Source organism: Eriocheir sinensis, chromosome 52, assembly GCF_024679095.1.
Source record: "Eriocheir sinensis breed Jianghai 21 chromosome 52, ASM2467909v1, whole genome shotgun sequence".
NCBI classification, from domain to species: Eukaryota; Metazoa; Arthropoda; class Malacostraca; order Decapoda; family Varunidae; genus Eriocheir; species Eriocheir sinensis.
Window position 1 is genome coordinate 1648084 of NC_066560.1, and position 20258 is coordinate 1668341.

At 42.3% G+C, this 20258-nt stretch overlaps 1 protein-coding gene across 3 annotated transcripts in view; it reads left to right on the forward strand.

Moving 5' to 3' along the window:
* The first annotated feature begins 4731 nt into the window (after positions 1 to 4731).
* The window catches only part of LOC126982876 (aurora kinase-like), a 44879-nt gene continuing 29352 nt past the window's right edge, over positions 4732 to 20258 (forward strand). Inside the window, exons 1-2 of one of the 3 annotated variants that reach the window (XM_050835149.1) lie at positions 4732 to 4850; positions 15214 to 15324. In XM_050835149.1, the coding sequence (XP_050691106.1) occupies positions 15233 to 15324 (92 nt within the window). In that variant the 5' untranslated portion in view covers positions 4732 to 4850; positions 15214 to 15232. Of the gene's footprint in view, positions 4851 to 4879; positions 4905 to 4926; positions 5057 to 15213; positions 15325 to 20258 lie in introns of those variants that run through there. The other 2 variants (XM_050835150.1, XM_050835151.1) reach the window with 2 other exon arrangements.

Here is a 20258-nt window from a genome sequence, read left to right on the forward strand (position 1 = left end):
CTATTTCTGAAGGCCACGGAGAATATGAATCAGGCTCTCATAAGTGCTTTTCTCGATCATGGCACAGAAACTACTTGTCCCCAACCATTATACATGTTTAGTTCCTGATGATACGTACAGATGTATAAATCAAGAGTTGTGTGATCACACTATGTATTGCCTGGGGGTTTGAATGGCATATGTTCCTCCCTTCTTTGTTGTATACCTTTGCAACCATAAACCATCATGTAAATCTACTAGAACCAGGGTCATGAAACTAGTACTTATGAAAATCTCTAACTTGAGTCTTTGTAAATAGATATGTACTAAGGTGACTTTTTTTTTTTTTTTTTTTTTTTTTTTTTACAACAAAGGAGGCAGCTCAAGGGCACACAAAAAAAGGAAACAATAATAAAAAAAAAAGCCCGCTACTCGCTGCTCCTAAAAAAGAAACAAAAGAGGTGGCCGAAAGGAGGATCAAATACGGGAGGAGAGGTGTCCTGATACCCTCCTCTTGAAAGAGTTCAAGTCGTAGGCAGGAGGAAATGCAGATGAAGGAAGATTGTTCCAGAGTTTACCAGCGTGAGGGATGAAAGAGTGAAGATGCTGGTTAACTCTTGCATAAGGGGTTTGGACAGTATAGGGATGAGCATGAGTAGAAAGTCGAGTGCAGCGGGGCCGCGGGAGGGGGGGAGGCATGCAGTTAGCAAGTTCAGAAGAGTAGTCAGCGTGGAAATATCGATAGAAGATAGAAAGAGAGGCAACATTGTGAATTTAAGAGGTAGAAGACTATCAGTATGAGGAGGAGAGCTGATGAGAAGAGCCTTAGCCTCCACTCTGTCCAGAGGAGCTGTGTGAGGAGCCCCCACACATGAGATGCATACTCCATGAGGGCGGACAAGGCCCCTGTATATGGACAGCAACTGTGCAGGGAGAAGAACTGGCGGAGACAGTACAGAACGCCCAGCCTCGAGGAAGCTGATTTAGTAAGAGATGATATGAAGTTTCCAGTTGAGATTTTGAGTTAAGGATAGACCGAGGATGTTTAGTGTTGAGGAAGGTGATAGCTGGGTGTTGTCAAAGAATAGGGGATAGTTGTTTGGAAGATTGTGTCGAGTGGATAGGTGGAGAAACTGTGTTTTTGAGGCGTAGAAGGACACCAGGTTCTTCTTGCCCCAATCGGAAATAATAGTAAGGTCTGAGGCTAAGCGTTCTGCAGCCTCCAGCCTTGAGTCGTTAAGTTCCTGAAGGGTGGGTCTTCTATTAAAAGAAGTTGAGTAATGCAGAGTGGAATCATCGGCGTAGGAATGGATAGGACAGTTCGTTTTGGAAAGAAGATCATCAATGAACAACAGAAAAAGAATGGGAGATAGGACAGAACCCTGTGGGACACCACTGTTAATAGATTTAGGGGAAGAACAGTGACCGTCTACCACGGCAGAAATAGAACGGTCAGAAAGGAAACTGGAGATAAAGGTACAGAGAGAAGGACAGAAACCGTAGGAGGGTAGTTTAGAAAGCAAAGATTTGTGCCAGACCCTATCAAAAGCTTTTGATATGTCCAGCGCAATAGCAAAAGTTTCCCCAAAACGGCTAAGAGAGGATGACCAAGAGTCAGTTAAGAAGGCTAGGAGATCACCAGTAGAACGCCCCTTGCGGAACCCATACTGGCGATCAGATAGAAGGTCAGAAGTGGAAAGGTGCGTTTGAATCTTCCGGTTAAGGATTGATTCAAAAGCTTTAGATAGACAAGAAAATAAAGCTATAGGCCAGTAGTTTGAGGGATTGGAGCGGTCACCCTTCTTAGGCACAGGCTGTATGAAGGCATACTTCCAGCAAGAAGGAAAGGTAGATGTTGACAGGCAGAGGTGAAAGAGTTTGACCAGGCAGGGTGACAGCACGGAGGCACTAGAATTTCTTGCTTAGGCCTCAGAAATTGGTTGAGAACTTTCCCTAGTAAGCTATAATGATGTTTTGTAACTAAATACGAGGATTTTGAGGATGACTGCCCCTAACTTTGCCTGATACTAATGTTATTGAACAGATAATCCTAAGTAGTTTTTTTTTCATCTTTGATGCCTGCTCCTATAGGAGCTCCCACCATCATGTAAGTCTTTGCACCCTCTCTATTATGACTTTTCCATACCCTTCCGGGTATTACTCAGCAGACTTGTACCCGCTAAACTGATAAAGAAATTCCTGGAAGCTAACGCTAACCGTTAACTTTTTTCATATGGATTTAGCTTTGGGTTTAATATTTTTGCTCTAAAACCCTTAAAAACAGCTCTAGTGACCTGAAATTTCAATATGTTGTAGCTTAGACTTAGAGCTTTCCAGAAAGGAAAGTTGTTATAACTTGGGAAATAAACTGACATTGATTTAACCATCACACTGTTGTGTTGCATGCATTATATCTGTGCTTATTGCTCATCCCTATACTGTCCAAATCCCTTATGCAAGAGTTAACCATGCAGCATCTTCATCCTTTCATCCCCTTTACTAGTAAACTCTGGAACAGCCTTCCTCCGTCTATATTTCCTCCTGCCTATGACTTGTTCAGGAGAGGAGTATCAAGACACCTCTCCTCCCAAAATTTGCCCTTCTGGCAAATCATCTATAGCTACTTCTTTTTTATAGGAACAGTGATTGGCGGGCTTTTTTGTCTTCATTTTATGCCCTTGAACTGCTTCCTTTTTTGTAAATAAGAAAAAAATATCCACTTCCTCAATCTTGTCATTACTGAATTATTCCTTGCATATTATTTTGTTTTATTATTAAATTAATTTGACTGTCTTGTCACATCAATTCTCTTGCCATTACCTCCTTTCTTCAATCTCCTCTCTTGCAGACACACACTTTTTCTCCTCTTCATCATGAACTGCAGCCATTATATAGTAGTTACCTTTCCTCCCATAGCTCTTCCTCTCTCTTCGTTTGGTTCATTTGCTTCCTATGGCTTCATAACATTATGCCCCTGCTACTACAGCACATTTCTGCTTCTCATCTGCCAGATTTATCTGAGAGTGAGTGAGTGTGAGTGAGTTTGAGTGATTGTGTGTGTGAGTGAGTGAATGTGAGTGAGAGTATGAGTGTGAGTGAGTGAATGAGTGTGTGTGTGTGTGAGAGTGACACACACACACGTCAAAACCTGCGCGTGAAAAGACCTCTTGATCTTGTATCGTCCGAGATGGAGGGTGAACGGGAGTCAGACACGACCAGGAGGACATACAATTAAGCTGCTGAGGCTCCGCCCCCCTCCTCCCCAGTTTCTGTTGCCAGCATAGTCATTGCCGTCTGTAGGATAGAGGCATCCTTCAATCCTTCACCGTCTCGTACAATATCGAGACTGCAATGGCATAGTAGGCACCGCTCCAGTTTTCTTCTTTGCAGCACCATCCCTGTTAATCATCTCTCTGGGGGACATTGTTAAAGCACAAAGAACTCACACTGTAGTGCTGAAAACATGACACGAGGGCACGGATGCTATTTCTACGAGTTTACAACGCAGACTTCCAAATGTGGGATCCTTACACACAGAGAAACATTGATAGGTTACAACAAATCAACACCAAGGCGGCTAGATTTATTACAGACAATTACACTCGAACGCCTGGCATCACAACACGGATCAAACACCAGATACACATGGAACCTCTTCACATACGCAGACAACCACGTACACAGACTTATACACTTATGTACAAGATCACAAACACTCACATTGACATTGACCCACATACATACTTACACAACGCAAACAGTCAACGTACTCGTAACACACACATCCATAAATACCAAACATATCACACTAACACTGACGCATACAAGCACTCATATACTTTCCACGCACCATATATGTGAGTGGAACAGTCCTCCCTCATCAGATTTTAGACTGGGTTACAATAGACTCATTCAGAAAACAAATACACACTCACTTGTCACCACAACACACTAACAATTATACTTGATTCACTTAAGTCTCTCCCCTGCACACTCTGCTCCCCCGTCCCCGCAACAGCCAACACAAATATGCGTGTTATGCACCTGATAGGTGCCCTGCGCATTATAATCCAGATCCAGAGAGCAGCTGGGTACGTGCGCTGAGCAGGTCAGGATTCGAACCTATAATAGGAACGCAGATTCGTAGTAAGGGACACTAACCGCTGCACCGCGGAGGCGGAGGACGCCGTTGCGTGTTTGAAAAGCCCGGAAAATTGGCATAAACATGGCGCCTAGATCTTGGGTTGTCGCTAATCTCTATCTACTGACTCTACTTCCACGGTAATCACGGACTTCCGTCCTTTTGAATATATTTATCATCTATCATATTTCATTATTCTCTCCTACTTCAGATTTCGATATCCTATCATCAATGGATTCTTTCTAGGCACCTATCCGCTTATGAAGCATATTTTTCTCCACAATAGATAACATTTTTTTCTACCCATAGTAACTTTACTTTGCTCATTACCACTAGCTACTATCCTCATCACTGCACATTTCATTGGCGAATAAAATTATATGTTTGTTATTAGCCATTAGTTAGTATAATAATGCTTTACGCGACTCAGCAACTCTCGCCCTTCTGGCAGCACTGCCCCGCGGCCCACCGTTGTCAGATTATCGTACTCAGAACATCATATTTACCAGTTTCCGAGGCATGACTGCTGCAAAAAAACACCACCACCCAACCAATATAATACTAACTATGAATTAATCTAGTTATTGGGGTGGAGGAGACGGTATTTGGGTGGGAAATCAGGATATGTTAGAGCCTACGTACGACAATCTGGCAACGTTGCCGCGACTCTCGGGTTTAAACTTCCAGCAGCAGCAGGACGTCGGCGAGCCACGGCGGGCGGGTACGAAGGGTGAGTGTGTTCATCTGGCTTACCCAACAGTTTGGCATCAGCAGGTGTTCTCATGTATGCTGTGTTTAATTCACTTTTGTTTGTACTGTAGATTATGTTTATAGCTCCACTCAGTCTTGTGGGAGGTTGGCGTGCCAGCAAGAGGTCTGAGCTGCCCCCTTTATGTGTTAACCTGTGGCCTGCCTGACCGTTGTGTTATTGTTTGGGTAAGCAAGCAAGAGGAGATGATGGTGATAACTATTAGCTTAGTATAGGTCATATATGGCAACAGAAGAGCAGTTGGTTAAGTAGGAAACGAGATATTGCCGTGTTAATATCGAACTTTATTTTTATCTAGGAGTAAAACACACCTGTGGTTAGCATTACTCTTTTCTTGTAGATTTGAACATGTTAATTATCACTCATTACCTGATTTGATTTAGGTTAAGGACTGAGTTTGCTATTTTGGTAGTAATTGAAGTTTCGATAATACCGAAGTTTAGTACCAGTATTGCAAAGATGATATATGTTATTTGATATACTGATATCTAGAACTTTAGTTTGAGCATTTTGAAACAAGTCAATATTTTTAAGAAATGAAAAATGACATTAGAAATGGGAAAATTTATTCCTAAGGTTACCCGCAGATTATTACTGTTTACCGATGATGAAGTTTCAGCCACCGCTCCATTGCCAGTGCAGCGCTCCGCAGGCTATATTAGACAGAGGAAACTATTATTTAATGACAAATTTTGGTTAAAATTCAGTTTATGTATGAAAATCACAGGGTTAATGTTCATAATAGCCTGGCATCAGATTCAACTATTTCATACTATGTTGAGTATCACCCATGTGGTTAACATACAATAAATTATTAAAATACCATTTATTTGAACTTACAGAGCCAGATGTCTTTTTGTACACCTGAAATGAGATAATGTATAATTATTTAAAGACCATCGTCCTTTGTATGCATAAATATTCAAATGTGTTATTGAAGATAAGTTGAATATTTATTACAAGTAGCCAACGATATTGGACACTTTGATATGCACCCAATCACAAGCTATAGTCGGCTCACCCGAGTCTGAAGTGTGCATTATCGCGCAACGGTAACCTGCAGCCACACAGCATGTCCGATTTTGTGGATATTGTATGCTAGCCTACGCATGGTAAACATTCCTTAGTGTCAATAATATGCAGGCAGAAATAACAAATACCATTAATTATAGTCGATTATGAGTTGAAAATATTAGTAATGTCGCAAATAGCTGTTTTGTTAATTTACTATATTGCTGATTATGATTATTAAACAGCCTTGAAGCTGTTCACCACTGAGAAAAATTAGCAGGCTTTATATTAACAAAACCGCTATTTACGACATTACTAATATTTTTTTTTTAACTCAATCAACTATAATTGACGGTATTTGTTATTGCTGCCTGCACATTATTGACAGTGACGACTGTTTACTCTGCGTAGACTAGCATACATTATCCACGAAATCAGACACGCCGTGTGGCTGCAGGTTGCCATTGCACGATAATGCACACTTCAGACTCGGGTGAACTGACTATAGTAATGTGCATATGCCATATGAATGAGCAGTAGGGGCAAGTCTGTCTGGAAGGGATATACAGTATCAACATCCTTGAGCTGTCTTTCTTTCTTTTTCTCCTTCCTGTTCATGCTTCTTTCTTTGTGTAGCTGAGGGACATATCCTGCTTGGGGTCCTGTGTCCCTGCCCTAAGGCAAGCAGTCAGACCACCCCCTGATTTGAGTTGGTTTAGGGGAGGGGTTTGCACCCCCCCTCCCCCACCAAAAAGAACTTCTGCCCAAAACAAGTCAAAAGGTAATGATCGGGGTCACGGTGTGAGCCTCAACCCCAATCCGGTATTGCTGGGGGCCTAACTGTTTGCCAAACTTCCCCAATGCATCCACATTGGTTGAGCCTGGCTTTGGAGACGAGTGCTGGGCAAAGCCTAAGGACCCCTTGCATCTTGAAGGAGAAAGGGCCCCCTAACCCCTTTTTTTATGTTGTGGGTGGTCAGGGCGGTGCTGAAGCCGGTAGAACCAGGCCTGTGATTAACCTATGGTGGGATCTATGTGTGAGCTCCTGGAAAGTCATGAACCTCTTGGAGTGTCACCAACTGCCTTACCTATCAATGAGTTTAGAAGGCTGAGGGTGTACATAGTGGGAATCTGAGACAATGATGCAGTACTCTTTGGGTAGTCGCTGGAGGTCCTGGTGATGGCTCTCGTGACCCTTCACCAGTAGACGAAGCCCTTGGGACTTCAGATCTCCTTGGCCAAGACCAAGGCACTGGTGTATGGAGGCTTGCAAGATGAAACAGTACAGTCTTTTCATTCATATGGCATGGACATTGAAATCTTGGAAAATTTCACACACCTTGGTAGCGAAATTGACCTTTCTTTTGACCACCTCTTTTGATTCTTTTTTGGGAGCAGCGAGTAGCGGGCTTTTTTTTATTTTTATTTATTTATTTATTTTTTGGTGCCCTTGAGCTGTCTCCAGTTGTAAAAAAAAAAAAAAAAAAAAAAAATACAATGTTTGGTCTCGCCAGGAAGTCTTACAGCAGACTGGCCTGGCCCATGCTATTATGGGCTCACTGAGGATAAATATGTGTTGTCAAAACCTGTGTAGCAGAACAAAGATCAGGATCTTCAAAAGTCGCTTGTGCCCCCTGTCTTACTCCATGGCTGTGAGACATGGACACTAAATAGTGACTTGGATAGGCAGATTCAAGCCTTTGGTAATAAGTGTCTTTGCAGAATCATGGGATAAAGTTGGAATGACTTAATCAAACCAGTGATTAATCCTTGAGAATGATTTGACATATGGTATATTACCTGCATAATCCTCCAACACCAACTCTGGGTGTACATGAGTATATGGCGTGCTTCCCAAAAGTTGATTCTACCTATCAGGTTGTTTCTGTAAGAGATAATTCTGAGTTGAGAAGGCTAAGGAGATAACCACAGAGTTAGTGGGTTGAGTAAGTCGACAGATCCTGCCAGGAGGTACTCAGGATGAGAGGGGGACCTGAATGGAGATTGGAGACTTTTTTCGGAGGAACCTCAGGCTTGATGTTGTAGGATGGGCAGAGTGACGTCCCCCCCCCCAGCATGTTTCCATTGATTGACGGATTGATATTTATCAAAATTCATGCTTGTGGATGGAAAGATGAAGTGAAACTGATGGCTAATATCAAAGTAATGGTAGTCATGCTTCATGAGGGTAATACTGATGTTATGTGTAGTATTTTGTCTCTGAATGCAGTGCAGTAACTAAGAGTTTTCGAAAAACTAGAGGAACTTCAACACAGTAAACTTTTGATATGACGGACCTGCTTATAATGGATTTTGGATATAACGGATAAGGTCAGAGGGTCAGAAATCCAAGAGGACTGACCAAGAATAGTTTTGAACCATCCATGCCCAGTGACTACAATACCATAGCGTCTGCTATCCACCTCTCCCTCCTCCCTTTATCTGCTGTCCCATCCTTTGGTTATTGTAGTCTTTTTCAGTCCATCTGATGAAATATTTTCCTCCTTGTGGTTCCCATTCAAATGAAGAATGTATTTTCACCACTAGAAAGTCTTATGCATCAGTCCAAGCCGTAAATATAATGGAAAACAGCCAAGTGTTTGTGAGTGTTGGTACTGACACAGCTTTAAGGGTTGCACGTTAAGTAGGTTAGGTTAGGTTAGGTTAAGTTTGGTAAGTTTAAATTCGGCACGCTGTGTGGGGTGGCGGAAATACGCAGCACAAGACAGGACAGGGCGGTGGCGGGGGTGGCCCACTATGCGGACCAGTGCTGCGAGAAATATCTCCTTGCAGATATAAGTCACTCTGCTGTCCACCACGCATACGCACTGGGGGAATACACAGCAAGAAAAACATTAATTTGCCTGGTTTTGTTCTAGTTTGTCCACTTCAGATCTTTGTGAGTGGCAAGTGAAATATAGAAATAGTAAGCAAGTTGAACCTCTCTCTGCGAGCTGTTTTGCGGCTGCGGCGATGGGTGTACAACAGGCATTGATAAGTCAATCTTTTAATGATTTGTGACAGAAAGTAAACAGATCATTTCATTACACCAAAAACTACCTAAATTTTTTTTTCGTCTGCTAGTGCGAGATAGGTGAACTTGTAAAATTTTAACTATACCCATAACAATATGGCCCCCTTGCAGGGCTCCACTGCCAACCTGGCAGCCCCAGTGCCTTGTAGTCTGTCGCCAAGTGTGCTGTGCGGCTATACAGACAATGTGAAGACAACATTCATGATAAAAAACTATATACCTATGTTTATTAGGTTCGTCTTTATTGTTATATGTATATTTAACCCTTTCATTGCTAAACGCTCGCAGTGAGCGTTAAGTGTATTTGCTGGTGGTGCTAAACGCTCGCTGTGAGCTCCAGCCGCACTCAAATCTCCCGCGTATGAGAGTGTTCCAACACTATTTTTCACAATACAGGATTGCCAATTGAGTGGGTTCTTCACTAAATTTGGTGGAAAATCATATCAGCCCAGCGCGGCAGATCTGCAGACGAGTAACTGGTGGATGTTCTTGTCCAATATAGCGGCATTTTTGCATAGCTTCACCTATCACCTGACTGATTCTTTGACCAAATAGTTGTAAATATTGCAGTTGGCAATAAAACCTTGCCAGAATCTCAAGGAAAGATGTCTGCAGTTCCCTCAGTATGGCTGATCATCCCACACGCACTGACATAAGTGCTCACATTCAACACTCCCTGAACATGCATGTACGTTCGCAGGAGAGGCATACATAACCGACTCCTATAGATCTGGGCCTCCTCTTTCCAATTGTGTTTTTGGTTTTTAGTTGTGATGAATAGTTTTTGAGATACAGAGGTTAAAAGGGACTACAATACCGTCCTATTGGGCTGCCTGACTGCGCCTGAGGGGATAGTCACGTCCCATCCTGCGCGCAAGGAAAGGGTTAAATTTCCGCCTCTTATAACAGACTTTCGCCATTAACAGTTTAAGTTCCCTCCAGTTGGTTCAATGTATTGAGGTTTTACTTCATAATGATGTATAAAGGTAATGAGCATGATGTAGCACATTGTGTTTTTGCAAAGAGGGCAGGTTAGGTTGGGTTAGGTTATATTAGGTTAGATTTAGTTTTGTTAGATTTGTTGTTTGTTTACGATTAATATGTTTGATACGTTTTGCACTATGCCATTGTTGTCAGTAGTGGCGGAGAAGGCTGCCCTCATCTCCATATTCCCCCAAACTGACTAATACCAACCACATCATAAAACCTTTCAATATAGAACATACAATAAGTATGTTTGAATTTGAACTTGTTCTTTATAGAAACTAAAATACAAAAGGATTTTGGCCATAAAGTTGTTTCTGCTGCAACAAAGGCTCTCTCCCCCATACCTTGCCGGCCTCTTACCTGCTTGGCCAGTGGAAGTGCCTGTTGGGTAGGCAAAACTAGTCACAAACATTATCAGTAGCTAGTAGTTAAATCTAACAATTGTAACCTAACCTTACCCACTGGGGGTGGGGACTGATTCAGAGGCAAGTTTATTATTCAATATTATTATTATGTGGGAGAAGGCTAGATGAACTGTACAAACACTTCCTGAAAAGTCAGAGGGCAATGTTTTGGCCGCCAATTCCAAGTAAGGGCAGAGACAAAACTGCCTTATCCATCTGTTCAAACTCAAATCTGCCATTAATAAATACTGACTGGTTAAATTATTTGTTTATACAAAAGGATCAATTAAAGTAAAGTAAGTTACATATAGGGCCTCTGAGCGGTAACACGTATGTTTACCGTTTACTGTTGATGAGGTTTCAGGCCCTGCTTCGCCGCTGATGCAGCGCTCTCGAGGGCTTTCAACAATTACAATGTATAAACATGCGCAAAAGGAGTAGTAGCATAGCAAAATAAATAAAAAATATAAATAATTATTTTCACTAATATATCACTGAGTAAAAATGACCAAAATATAACAGCAACAGGACATATACAAACAGCTCACTAGTCAAGAATACGGTTTGCCTTACGCTTGAGTGAACATCCCTGGCCTTACAAGTATCCTCGCTCAGCAGGTTCCAAAGATCAATGACATGGGGTAAGAAGCAGCACTGGAACTGGCTGGTGTGGCAATGGATCAGGTGCAGGGATAGCGAATGCAAATTTGAGGTGAGGCGTGTATTCCTCGCTGGTGCATATGTCCTTGGAAGTGAGTGATGGAAGGGATGAAAGGGATTTGTATATATCTAAGGAGCATGCATACACTGTTGACATTGCGACAATAACTCAAATCACCCAAGACCGATCCATCACAGAGTAAACTAACGGTATGCACGACTTTATCAAGGAGGTACAAATGACAAGCGGCAGCTGAAGACCACACTGGTGCACAATATTCAAGTAGAGGAAGAAAAAAGCATCGGAAGCAACTGGCAGAGATGTACGCATCACGAACGATGCTGTACGCCTCTCTGAGTCAACTGAGCTTGCGAGGTCTAGATGTGCTCAGTTGTCTGATGCTAAGGCATGAAGTTGACTTTAAACTGTATGCTGATGATACACAGTTCTATTTGTTGCTGAGTGATGTGGAAAACACTGAAGATAAGCTGAGCAGAATTATGGATGATGTTGGGAAATGGGTGAATTCTAAGCAGCTGAAGCAGAATGAGGATAAAACTGAATGCTTGATTGTGGGGAAGAACAAGGATCTCAGGAGGCTAGATATTTCCACTCTTCGGATAAAAGATGACACTATGACTGTAAAAAAGTCAGTCAAAGATTTAGGTGTGATACTTGACTGCACTCTATCATTCAAAGAACAGATCAATCAGGTGGTGAGAACGGCAGGCTACCATCTGAGAAATATTGCATTTGTCAAGAAATACCTGGATGATAAGACTATGAAGATGCTTATATATAATCATGTAACTGGTAAGCTGGATTATTGTAACTCACTTTATTATGGCCTTCCTAAATATCTGCTGAAGAAACTACAACTTGTCATAACAGAGCTGCAAGGCTAATAAAGGGTCTGCCCCCCCGTGAGAGAATAACACCTGCACTTATAGACTTGCATTGGCTGTCCATCAAGGCACGAATAGTCTTCAAAATATGTGTCTTAACTTATCAAGCAACGCGACTTGGTAAACCTGGATATTTGAGAAATATACTACAGGATTTTCATTTGGACACCACCATGTCAGTGAGACACAGTACAGAACGGTATAGACTCTATGAGCCCAGGCGAATTTAATATGGTACACCACTTTCATCTATTATTCAGTATTTTTGAATTCTTTCCCCAATATTTGTCAGTTACCCAATAAAAGCTAAAAACTGACCCTTGAATGAAACATCTCAACCCGGGATTTCTGGAGTATTGGACGCTGGATTATCGGACTTTAACTTATGATAATAATAATAATAATTATAGTAATGATTAATAAAGTAATAATAATATTATAATAGGATAACGGTACGTAGGTTATAATAATGATAGTAAATACAGTAAGCCCTTGCTTCTATGGACATAGATATAACATATCAGTTTGGCTATAACAAACTTTTTTTTGACAGTCCGGTATGTGGTGAGATTTACCGAACGAGTGCAGCAATTATTGGGTTTTACTGAACGTTTTTGGTGATTGTTGGGTTAGGTTTGATGGTAGACTAGCCAGGCATGTACACGCACACTTTTCGAGTAGTGTAGTGTCCACTGTGTGACTATTGTTTTCATTTCCTTGTATGGGGTAGTACATTTGTGAAGACTGCATGTATGAAAGGATACGAAATTTCATCTAATATAACTAACAAGCTTTGTTATAAACGGAAATGGTCAGAAATTGTGAACTTTCAGCACATATAACGTACAAAGCTTGTTATATGGCAAAAGTTTGGATCCCTTGAATATAACGAATTTTTGGATATAATGTCCTTTCCCTCACTGGGTTTGTTGAAGCGAGGGTTTACTGTATGATGATAATAACAATAATGATAATAGGTAGAGGTAATGGGTGCATACAGTGTAGCTGTGCGTGGATGTGGTGCTCATCTACGAACCATTGACCCTTAGAGCCTATGGTAGGTAAGAAACAATTACGCTGGGACACAGGCCAGTGTGAAATCTGGGATTGCCACAATTTACTTTCCTCAGGATTCCCCAGTTACCCATTTACTGACCAGCCCAAAAGGGAGGATGAACAGCTAGGTGAGCTGCACGCTGACCAAGCCGGGACTGAAAACCCAGGCCCACGGACTCGTACCCAGGCACTGATAATGATAATGATGACGATAAATAATAATAACAGAAATATCAATCGGACAAAAAAGCATACAGTGTAGTGTCTATGACTAATATGAGAAACCAAAGACTTGACTATACACACACACACACACACACACACACAGTGGTAGGGTGGGTGATGGACTGATTTAGTGGCTGGAGGACTTCCTAACTAACAGAGAAATGAGGACGATAATCAGAGATAAGGTTTCCAAGTGGTGCCCTGTGATGAGTGGAGTCCTGCAAGGTTCGGTGTTGGCACCAATAATGTTTGCTGTTTATAAATGATATGGTGGACGGAGTGACCAGCTATGTGAGTCTGTTTGCAGACGATGCAAAAGTATTGAGACGTGTGAAAAATGTGAAGGACTGTGAGGCATTGCAGAGGGACCTGGATAGAATATGAGAGTGGAGGGGTACATGGCAGATGGAGTTCAATCTTGGGAAATGTTAAAAAATGGAGTTTGGTAGGAGTGGCAGAAGATGTAAATATGATTATAAGATGGGAAGTGAGATAATATGTAGAGGAGTGGAGGAAAAAGATTTGGGAGTGACTGTCTCAGAGAACATGTCACCGGACAAACACATCAACAGGATAACGGAACAGACTCTGAATTTGGTGAGGAACATAAGGACGGCATTTGTATATGTACTTGGATGAGGAGATGAAGAAAATAATACTCACAATGATTAGGCCAAGGTTAGAGTATGCAGCAGTGGTCTGGTCTCCTCATGAAAAGAACATAAGGAAGCTGGAAAGAGTGCAGAGTGGTAACTAAGATGGTACCGGAACTTCGAGATCGGACTTATGAGGAGAGACTCATTAGTATGGGGCTCACAACCCTGGAGAGAAGAGATCAGATAGTGGTGTACAGGGTGGCGAATGAGTGGAGCATTTGGACAGAGAGGACCTGTGTGTATGGAGCGAGAGAGAAACAAGAGGACATGGAAAGAAGTTGAGGGCGACCACGTGCAGGAGAGATGTGAAAAAGTTTAGCTTCCCAAACAGAAGCATTGAGCTATGGAATAGGCTGGAGGAGGAGGTGGTTTGTGCAAGAAACATTCATGATTTTAAGGAAAGGTTGGACAAGAGTGGATATGGAAACAGAACAGCGCGAATGTAGCTCTTTTCCCGTATGTCACAACTAGGTAAATACACACACACACACACACACTGAACACATGCCTATCAGTAGGGATAGCAACAGGGTGAAAATACTATATTTTATCACCTTGCTGCTATGATGAAACAAAGAAACCTAGGAACCTAGTTGTGTTTGCATAATGCAGATGAAAGGTTCAAGTAAACAGTAACATTTTTCATAGAGTATGTACTCATACTGCTTCAATTGTTTTCATTTAATTTGAATTGAAAATACATCAGTTTGAGATATAGATAGATAAATAGATGGAGGATATGAATTGATGCACTTTCTTGGTAAGTGTCCAAGCAGAATCTTGGGATATTGCTGGCATGACTTGCATTGGTTGTTACCCCCTGAGACTGAATTAAGGGCTATTACCTATAGTCCATTGACTCTAACTTGAGCCCTCTGGCTTGGCCCGGGGAAACCCCCATTGTTTACAGATCTATAGCGATGACCTGTGCATGGCGATCTGTCTCACTGTTAAGTTTGTACGTTATCTATTTATGGAATATATATACATTCATAATATGACTGCGTGGTGTTATGAATGGCTTGGGATTAGAGGGAAAGATGACGACTCAGTAAACCTTCTATATCACTTGGCAAGTGAGGGAGGACAATTCAATGGATCTTACCATGCAGTGCTCAGAATGGGAAGGGGGCATGCATGGAAACTGTTGGGGGGCCCCTGGGTTGGGCATTGTAGGATATATGAAATGGCATGCTCTTTGGGGTATGCCCCTATTGCTTCATTGATGAGAATAAAAATGATCTTTGCACTACTGGTCCTAATCATCAGTAATAACAATATTTTATATGTTTACCTTTTCTTCATATCATTTATCTTTGTAAGCTAATGATCAGTAAACTCTGTCATTTAATCTTCCTTCTCTTTTGTCTTTTCATTCCTCGCAGTGCTTCCAGTAGGACCAAGATGCAAGCTTTCAAAGAGATGCCGTCAGCACAACAGCAGAACTTCAGAGAGGAGACCTCATCAAAGGCCTCTTACCCCACCCAAGGCTCTGAGTAGGTCGGGGGGGGGGGTACCCTGTAAGAGAATGAGAGTGTGAGTGAATGAGTGTAAGTGGGATTAGATAAGAGTGAGTGTGAGTGAGTGAGTATGAGTAAGTGTGAGTAAGTGAGTGTGAGTGAGTTGGTGAGTATGAGTGAGTAAGTGTGATTAAGTGAGCGTGAGTGAGTTAGTTAGTATGAATGATTAAGTGAGCGTGAGTGAGTTAGTTAGTATGAGTGATTAAGTGAGCGTGAGTGAGTTAGTTAGTATGAGTGATTAAGTGAGTGTGAGTGAGTTAGTGAGTATGAGTGGGTGAGGGATTGAGAGTGAGTGAGTGATTTTTTTTTTTTTTTTCTACAGGAGAGGAAACCGCTCAAGGGCAAAAAAAAGGAAACAATGAAAAAAAAAGCCCGCTACTCACTGCTCCTACAAAAGAGTCAAGAGGGGTGGCCGAAAGATAGGTCAATTTCGGGAGGAGAGGTGTCCTGATACCCTCCTCTTGAAAGCGTTCAAGTCATAGGCAGGAGAAAATGCAGATGAAGGAAGATTGTTCCAGAGTTTACCAGTGTGAGGGATGAAAAAGTGAAAATGCTGGTTAACTTATGCGAAAGGGATTTGGACAGTAAAGGGATGAGATTGAGTAGAAAGTCGTGTGCGGTGAGGCCGCGGGAGGGGGGGAAGCATGCAGTTAGCAAGTTCAGAAGAGCAGTCAGCGTGAAAATATCGATAGAAGATAGAAAGAGAGGCAACATGGCGGCGGAATTTAAGAGGTAGAAGACTATCAGTAAGAGGAGGAGAGCTGATGAGATGAAGAGCCTTAGCCTTCACTCTGTCCAACAGAGCTGTGTGAGTGGAGCCCCCCAAACTTGAGATGCATACTCCATACGAGGACGGACAAAGCCCCTATATATGAATAGCAACTGTGCGGGGGAGAAGAACTGGCAGAGACGATACAGAACGCCCAGCCTCAAGGAAGCTATTTAGTGAGAGAGGAGATGTTAAGATTTTGAGTTAAGGATAGACCGAGGATGTTTAGTGTTGAAGGTGACAGCTGAGTGTTGTTGAAGAATAGGAGATGGGTGTTTGGAAGATTGTGTCGAGTTGATAGGTGGAGAAATTGGGTTTTTGAGGCATTGAAGGACACAAGGTTCCTTTCCAATCGGAAATGATAGTAAGGTCTGAGGTTAAGCGTTCTGCAGCCTCCAGTCTGGAGTCTTGTAATTTTTGTCAAGAGGGTCTTCTGTTGAAAGAAGTTGAATAATGTAGAGTGGAGTCGTCAGCGTATGAGTGGATAGGACAGTTTGTTATGGAAAGAAGATCATTGATGAATGACAGGAAGAGAGTGGGTGATAGGACAGAGCCCTGCGGGACACTACTGTTGATAGGCTTAGGGCAGTGGTTCCCAACCTTTTTTTCAGGTGACCCCAATCATGCACCTCTAGACATGACCGCGACCTCACTAGTTTAGTTGCATATGTTTAATTATAATATGATAACACCATGTTTGATATTTTGAGGTCTTGGCGACCCCACTTGGGGTCGCGACCCCAGGGTTGGAAAAGGGGGATTAGGGGAAGAACAGTGACCGTCTACCACAGCAGAGATAGAACGGCCGGAAAGGAAGCTGGAGATAAAGGAACAGAGAGAGGGATAGAATCCGAAAGAGGGCAGTTTAGAAAGCAAAAAGTTGTGCTAGACTCTATCGAAAGCTTTCGATATGTCTAGCGCAACTGAGAAAGTTTCACCGAAACAGCTAAGAGAGGATGACCAAGAGTCAGTTAAGAGAGTAAGAAGATCGCCAGTAGAACGCCCCTTGTGGAACCCATACTGGCGATCAGATAGAAGGTCAGAGGTGGAAAGATGCTTTTGAGTCTTCCTGTTAAGGATTGATTCAAAAGCTTTAGATAGACAGGAAAATAAAGCTATAGGGCGGTAGTTTAAGAGATTGAAACGGTCACCCTTCTTAGGCACAGACTGTATGAAGGCATACTTCCAGCTGGAAGGAAAGGTAGATGTTGACAGGCAGAGACGAAAGAGTTTGACCAGACAGGGTGTCAGCACGGGGGCACAGTTTTTTAGAACAATAGGAGACACTCCATCAGGTCCATAAGCCTTCTGAGAGTTGAGGCCAGAGAGGGCATAGAAAACATCAATCTTAAGAATCTTAATAACAGGCATAAAGGAGTCAGAGGGGGAATGAGTAGGAGGAATATGCCTAGAATCGTCCAGAGTTGTTCAGGGAGGCGCTCATTATGGAGTGCAGTTTCTCTGCAAGTTGTTCACTACATTCTATCAAGATCCACCCTGATACTTCATCCGGCCCCGTCGCCTTTCTTACATCCAGCTTGTTCAAACTTTCCTTGACCTCCTGCACCGTTTACTGTATCTCCTGCATAACTCTTCCTCTTTCCTGGCCCGGGGGTTGTACAAAATCTCCTTTTGTGAAAACTCTATAGAAGCTGTTATTCATCACCTCTGCCATCTCTGCTGGGTCCTCATATGTAGTTCCATCCATTTTCAGCTTATCGATTGTTTCTCTATTCTTTGATTTGACGTTCACATGTCTGTAGAATAGTTTGGGTTGGTCTTTGCACTTGTCAATTATATCTCTTTCATTTTTCATTTTTTCTTCTCTTCTAATCTTTGTATATTCATTCCTTGCTTGTTTGAAATCATTCCACGAGTTGATTCTTCGTCTCCTCCATCCCTTCCAAGCTTCCTCTTTTCTCTTTCTAGCTGCCTCGCATCTTTTGTTAAACTGCTCCTTTTTACCAACTTCCCTTTTCCTTCCCTCTATCTTCAGCTTTGTACAGCGCCCTTCCCACTGCAATTTCAAAAAAGTTCTCATGTGGTACAAGTCTGCCTTACAGTAGTTGCTTCTCCCAATTTTATCATCCTTTTCCAGTCTTCCAGTTTTTCTGATCTTCTTCTTGATCCTTCCATGGGTCACCTCTCTTTTGGACACCTGTTTTTAAATTTTCTATTTTTAAATTCCGCTATTATGATTGGCCTCAGCTTCTAGTTCATGGTATTTCTTTCTGGGTGTGAGTCTCAAACCTTTCCTCTCCATGTTCAGTTGCAGGAGTCTTAATCCCATGACTGCAGAGCCCTGCATGCCCCATGCCCTGCATCTCCCTCCCCTCCCTCTCTCCCTGCATCTGCCAATCCCATTCCACCTCCTCCTCATTGAAATCTTCCATTATAATTATTCTTCTCACATTTGTCAATATCTCCATCCATGTTTCATGTTCTCACAACTCATACTTGCTTTATCTTCTGTTCCTTCCTTCAGCTCCATTTGTTCTCACTTTCAACACCACCGGCCATACCTTCTTCCCTCACTCCCTTCCTCCCTTTCATGCCTCCCACCCCACACCTCAATCACCTCCTCCCTCCACCCTCCCTTTTTTTCTCCTTCTCTAACACACCTCCTTCTTCTCCGCTTCTTCTCTCCTCTACTAATCTGTTTCTTAACACAACTCAGCTCACTCTAGCCTCACAATTGTCTCATTTAGTCTTCTCACAATATCAGGTTCTTTGTCTCCCATTAATTAATTAAACTCTCTCATTTTCCACCTTTCTCACTTTCCATATGTTTCTTTTTCCTTTCTCTTCCTTTTCCTCCTTCCTCTCATCTTTCTCTGAACCATTTTCTCACTTTTCTATCCACTTCTTCCACCACTTCTTCTTCTCTCTTTTCTCCGACTTCTTTCTCATTTATTCTTTCTTAACCTCATTCTAACCTCATTCTCTCTTGTTCATTCAACTTGTTCTTTTCTGTTCATTCAGATCTTTTTTCTTTCTCCTTCTTCTTCTCTCCCCAGCTTCCCCAGCTCCTCCTCTAGGACTCTTCTGCTTCAATTCCAGCCCGTAATCGATATTTCCATTGATTTTTCTTTTTTTTTTCCCTGATAGTATTTCCTATGATTTCTCACACCTCTTCTTTGTACCCTTTACCCTTCTTGTACCCTTTGCTTCACTGCATCTCTCAAGTTGTTTTCCTCACTGCTTTTACTTCTCCTTCTCTTAACCTTTTTTTAAGATTTTGTCTTCTTGTCTTTCTGTCTTTACCAGTGCCCTCTTTTTTCATTCTCTTTTTTCACCATGTTCTTTTCCCAGTCTTTTCTCTTTCTCTCCTCCTTCTGCTCTTCATCATCTCTCCACCATCATGTCACCTTTCTCACAACTTCTAACTCCTTCTTATCCACTCCACTTTTTCATCTTTTCATCTTTCCCACTTATTCTGCTCTTTTGCTTTTTGTTTTCCTTCGAATCAATCGTCAACACCTCCACCTCCCTCACCAGCTTTAGCAGATCCCCCTCCCACCCCACCTTCGCTTCTAACTTCTCTCTCTCTTGTCCTCCTCTCTCTCCCTTCTCAATTCACTCACCATCTTCATTACCACTTCAAAATCACTCTCCAGCCCTTTCACTCTTCTCTGCAATAATCTATTCTGCAGCTCACTGTTATTTTGCTCAAAGCCAGAAAAATCCGCCGCATGCTCCTGTTGTTGTGATGGCGGCGTAAACAAACCGCGCTTCACTCGTTTCGATCTCGGTACAGTTCTCCATTTTCGCCTTCCTTAACCCGAGAATGGCGACAGACCTCAATTGAGGCTTGCCCGAGGAGAGGCGACAAGCCTCAATTGAGGGTGATTTTTTAATGCGTACAGAAACCGCGCCAGTAGGTCTAGATGGCTGAAAATTGGACTGGATCATGTAATATATGTCAACACTCAGTAGGCCTACCCACTATCCCCACGTCATTCATTTCGCCCATGTCAATCGTCTTGCCTCGTCTCGTAGCACATCTTATTTCTAAGTTATTGATAAACTCTAAAAAATTAAGATATAGATGAGGTGTATATTAGTAGTTACAAATATGTGTATGTGTTACGTGTCATTTACGCTCACGTCCCTCGTCTTGCCTCGTCGCGTGTAGTCCCCT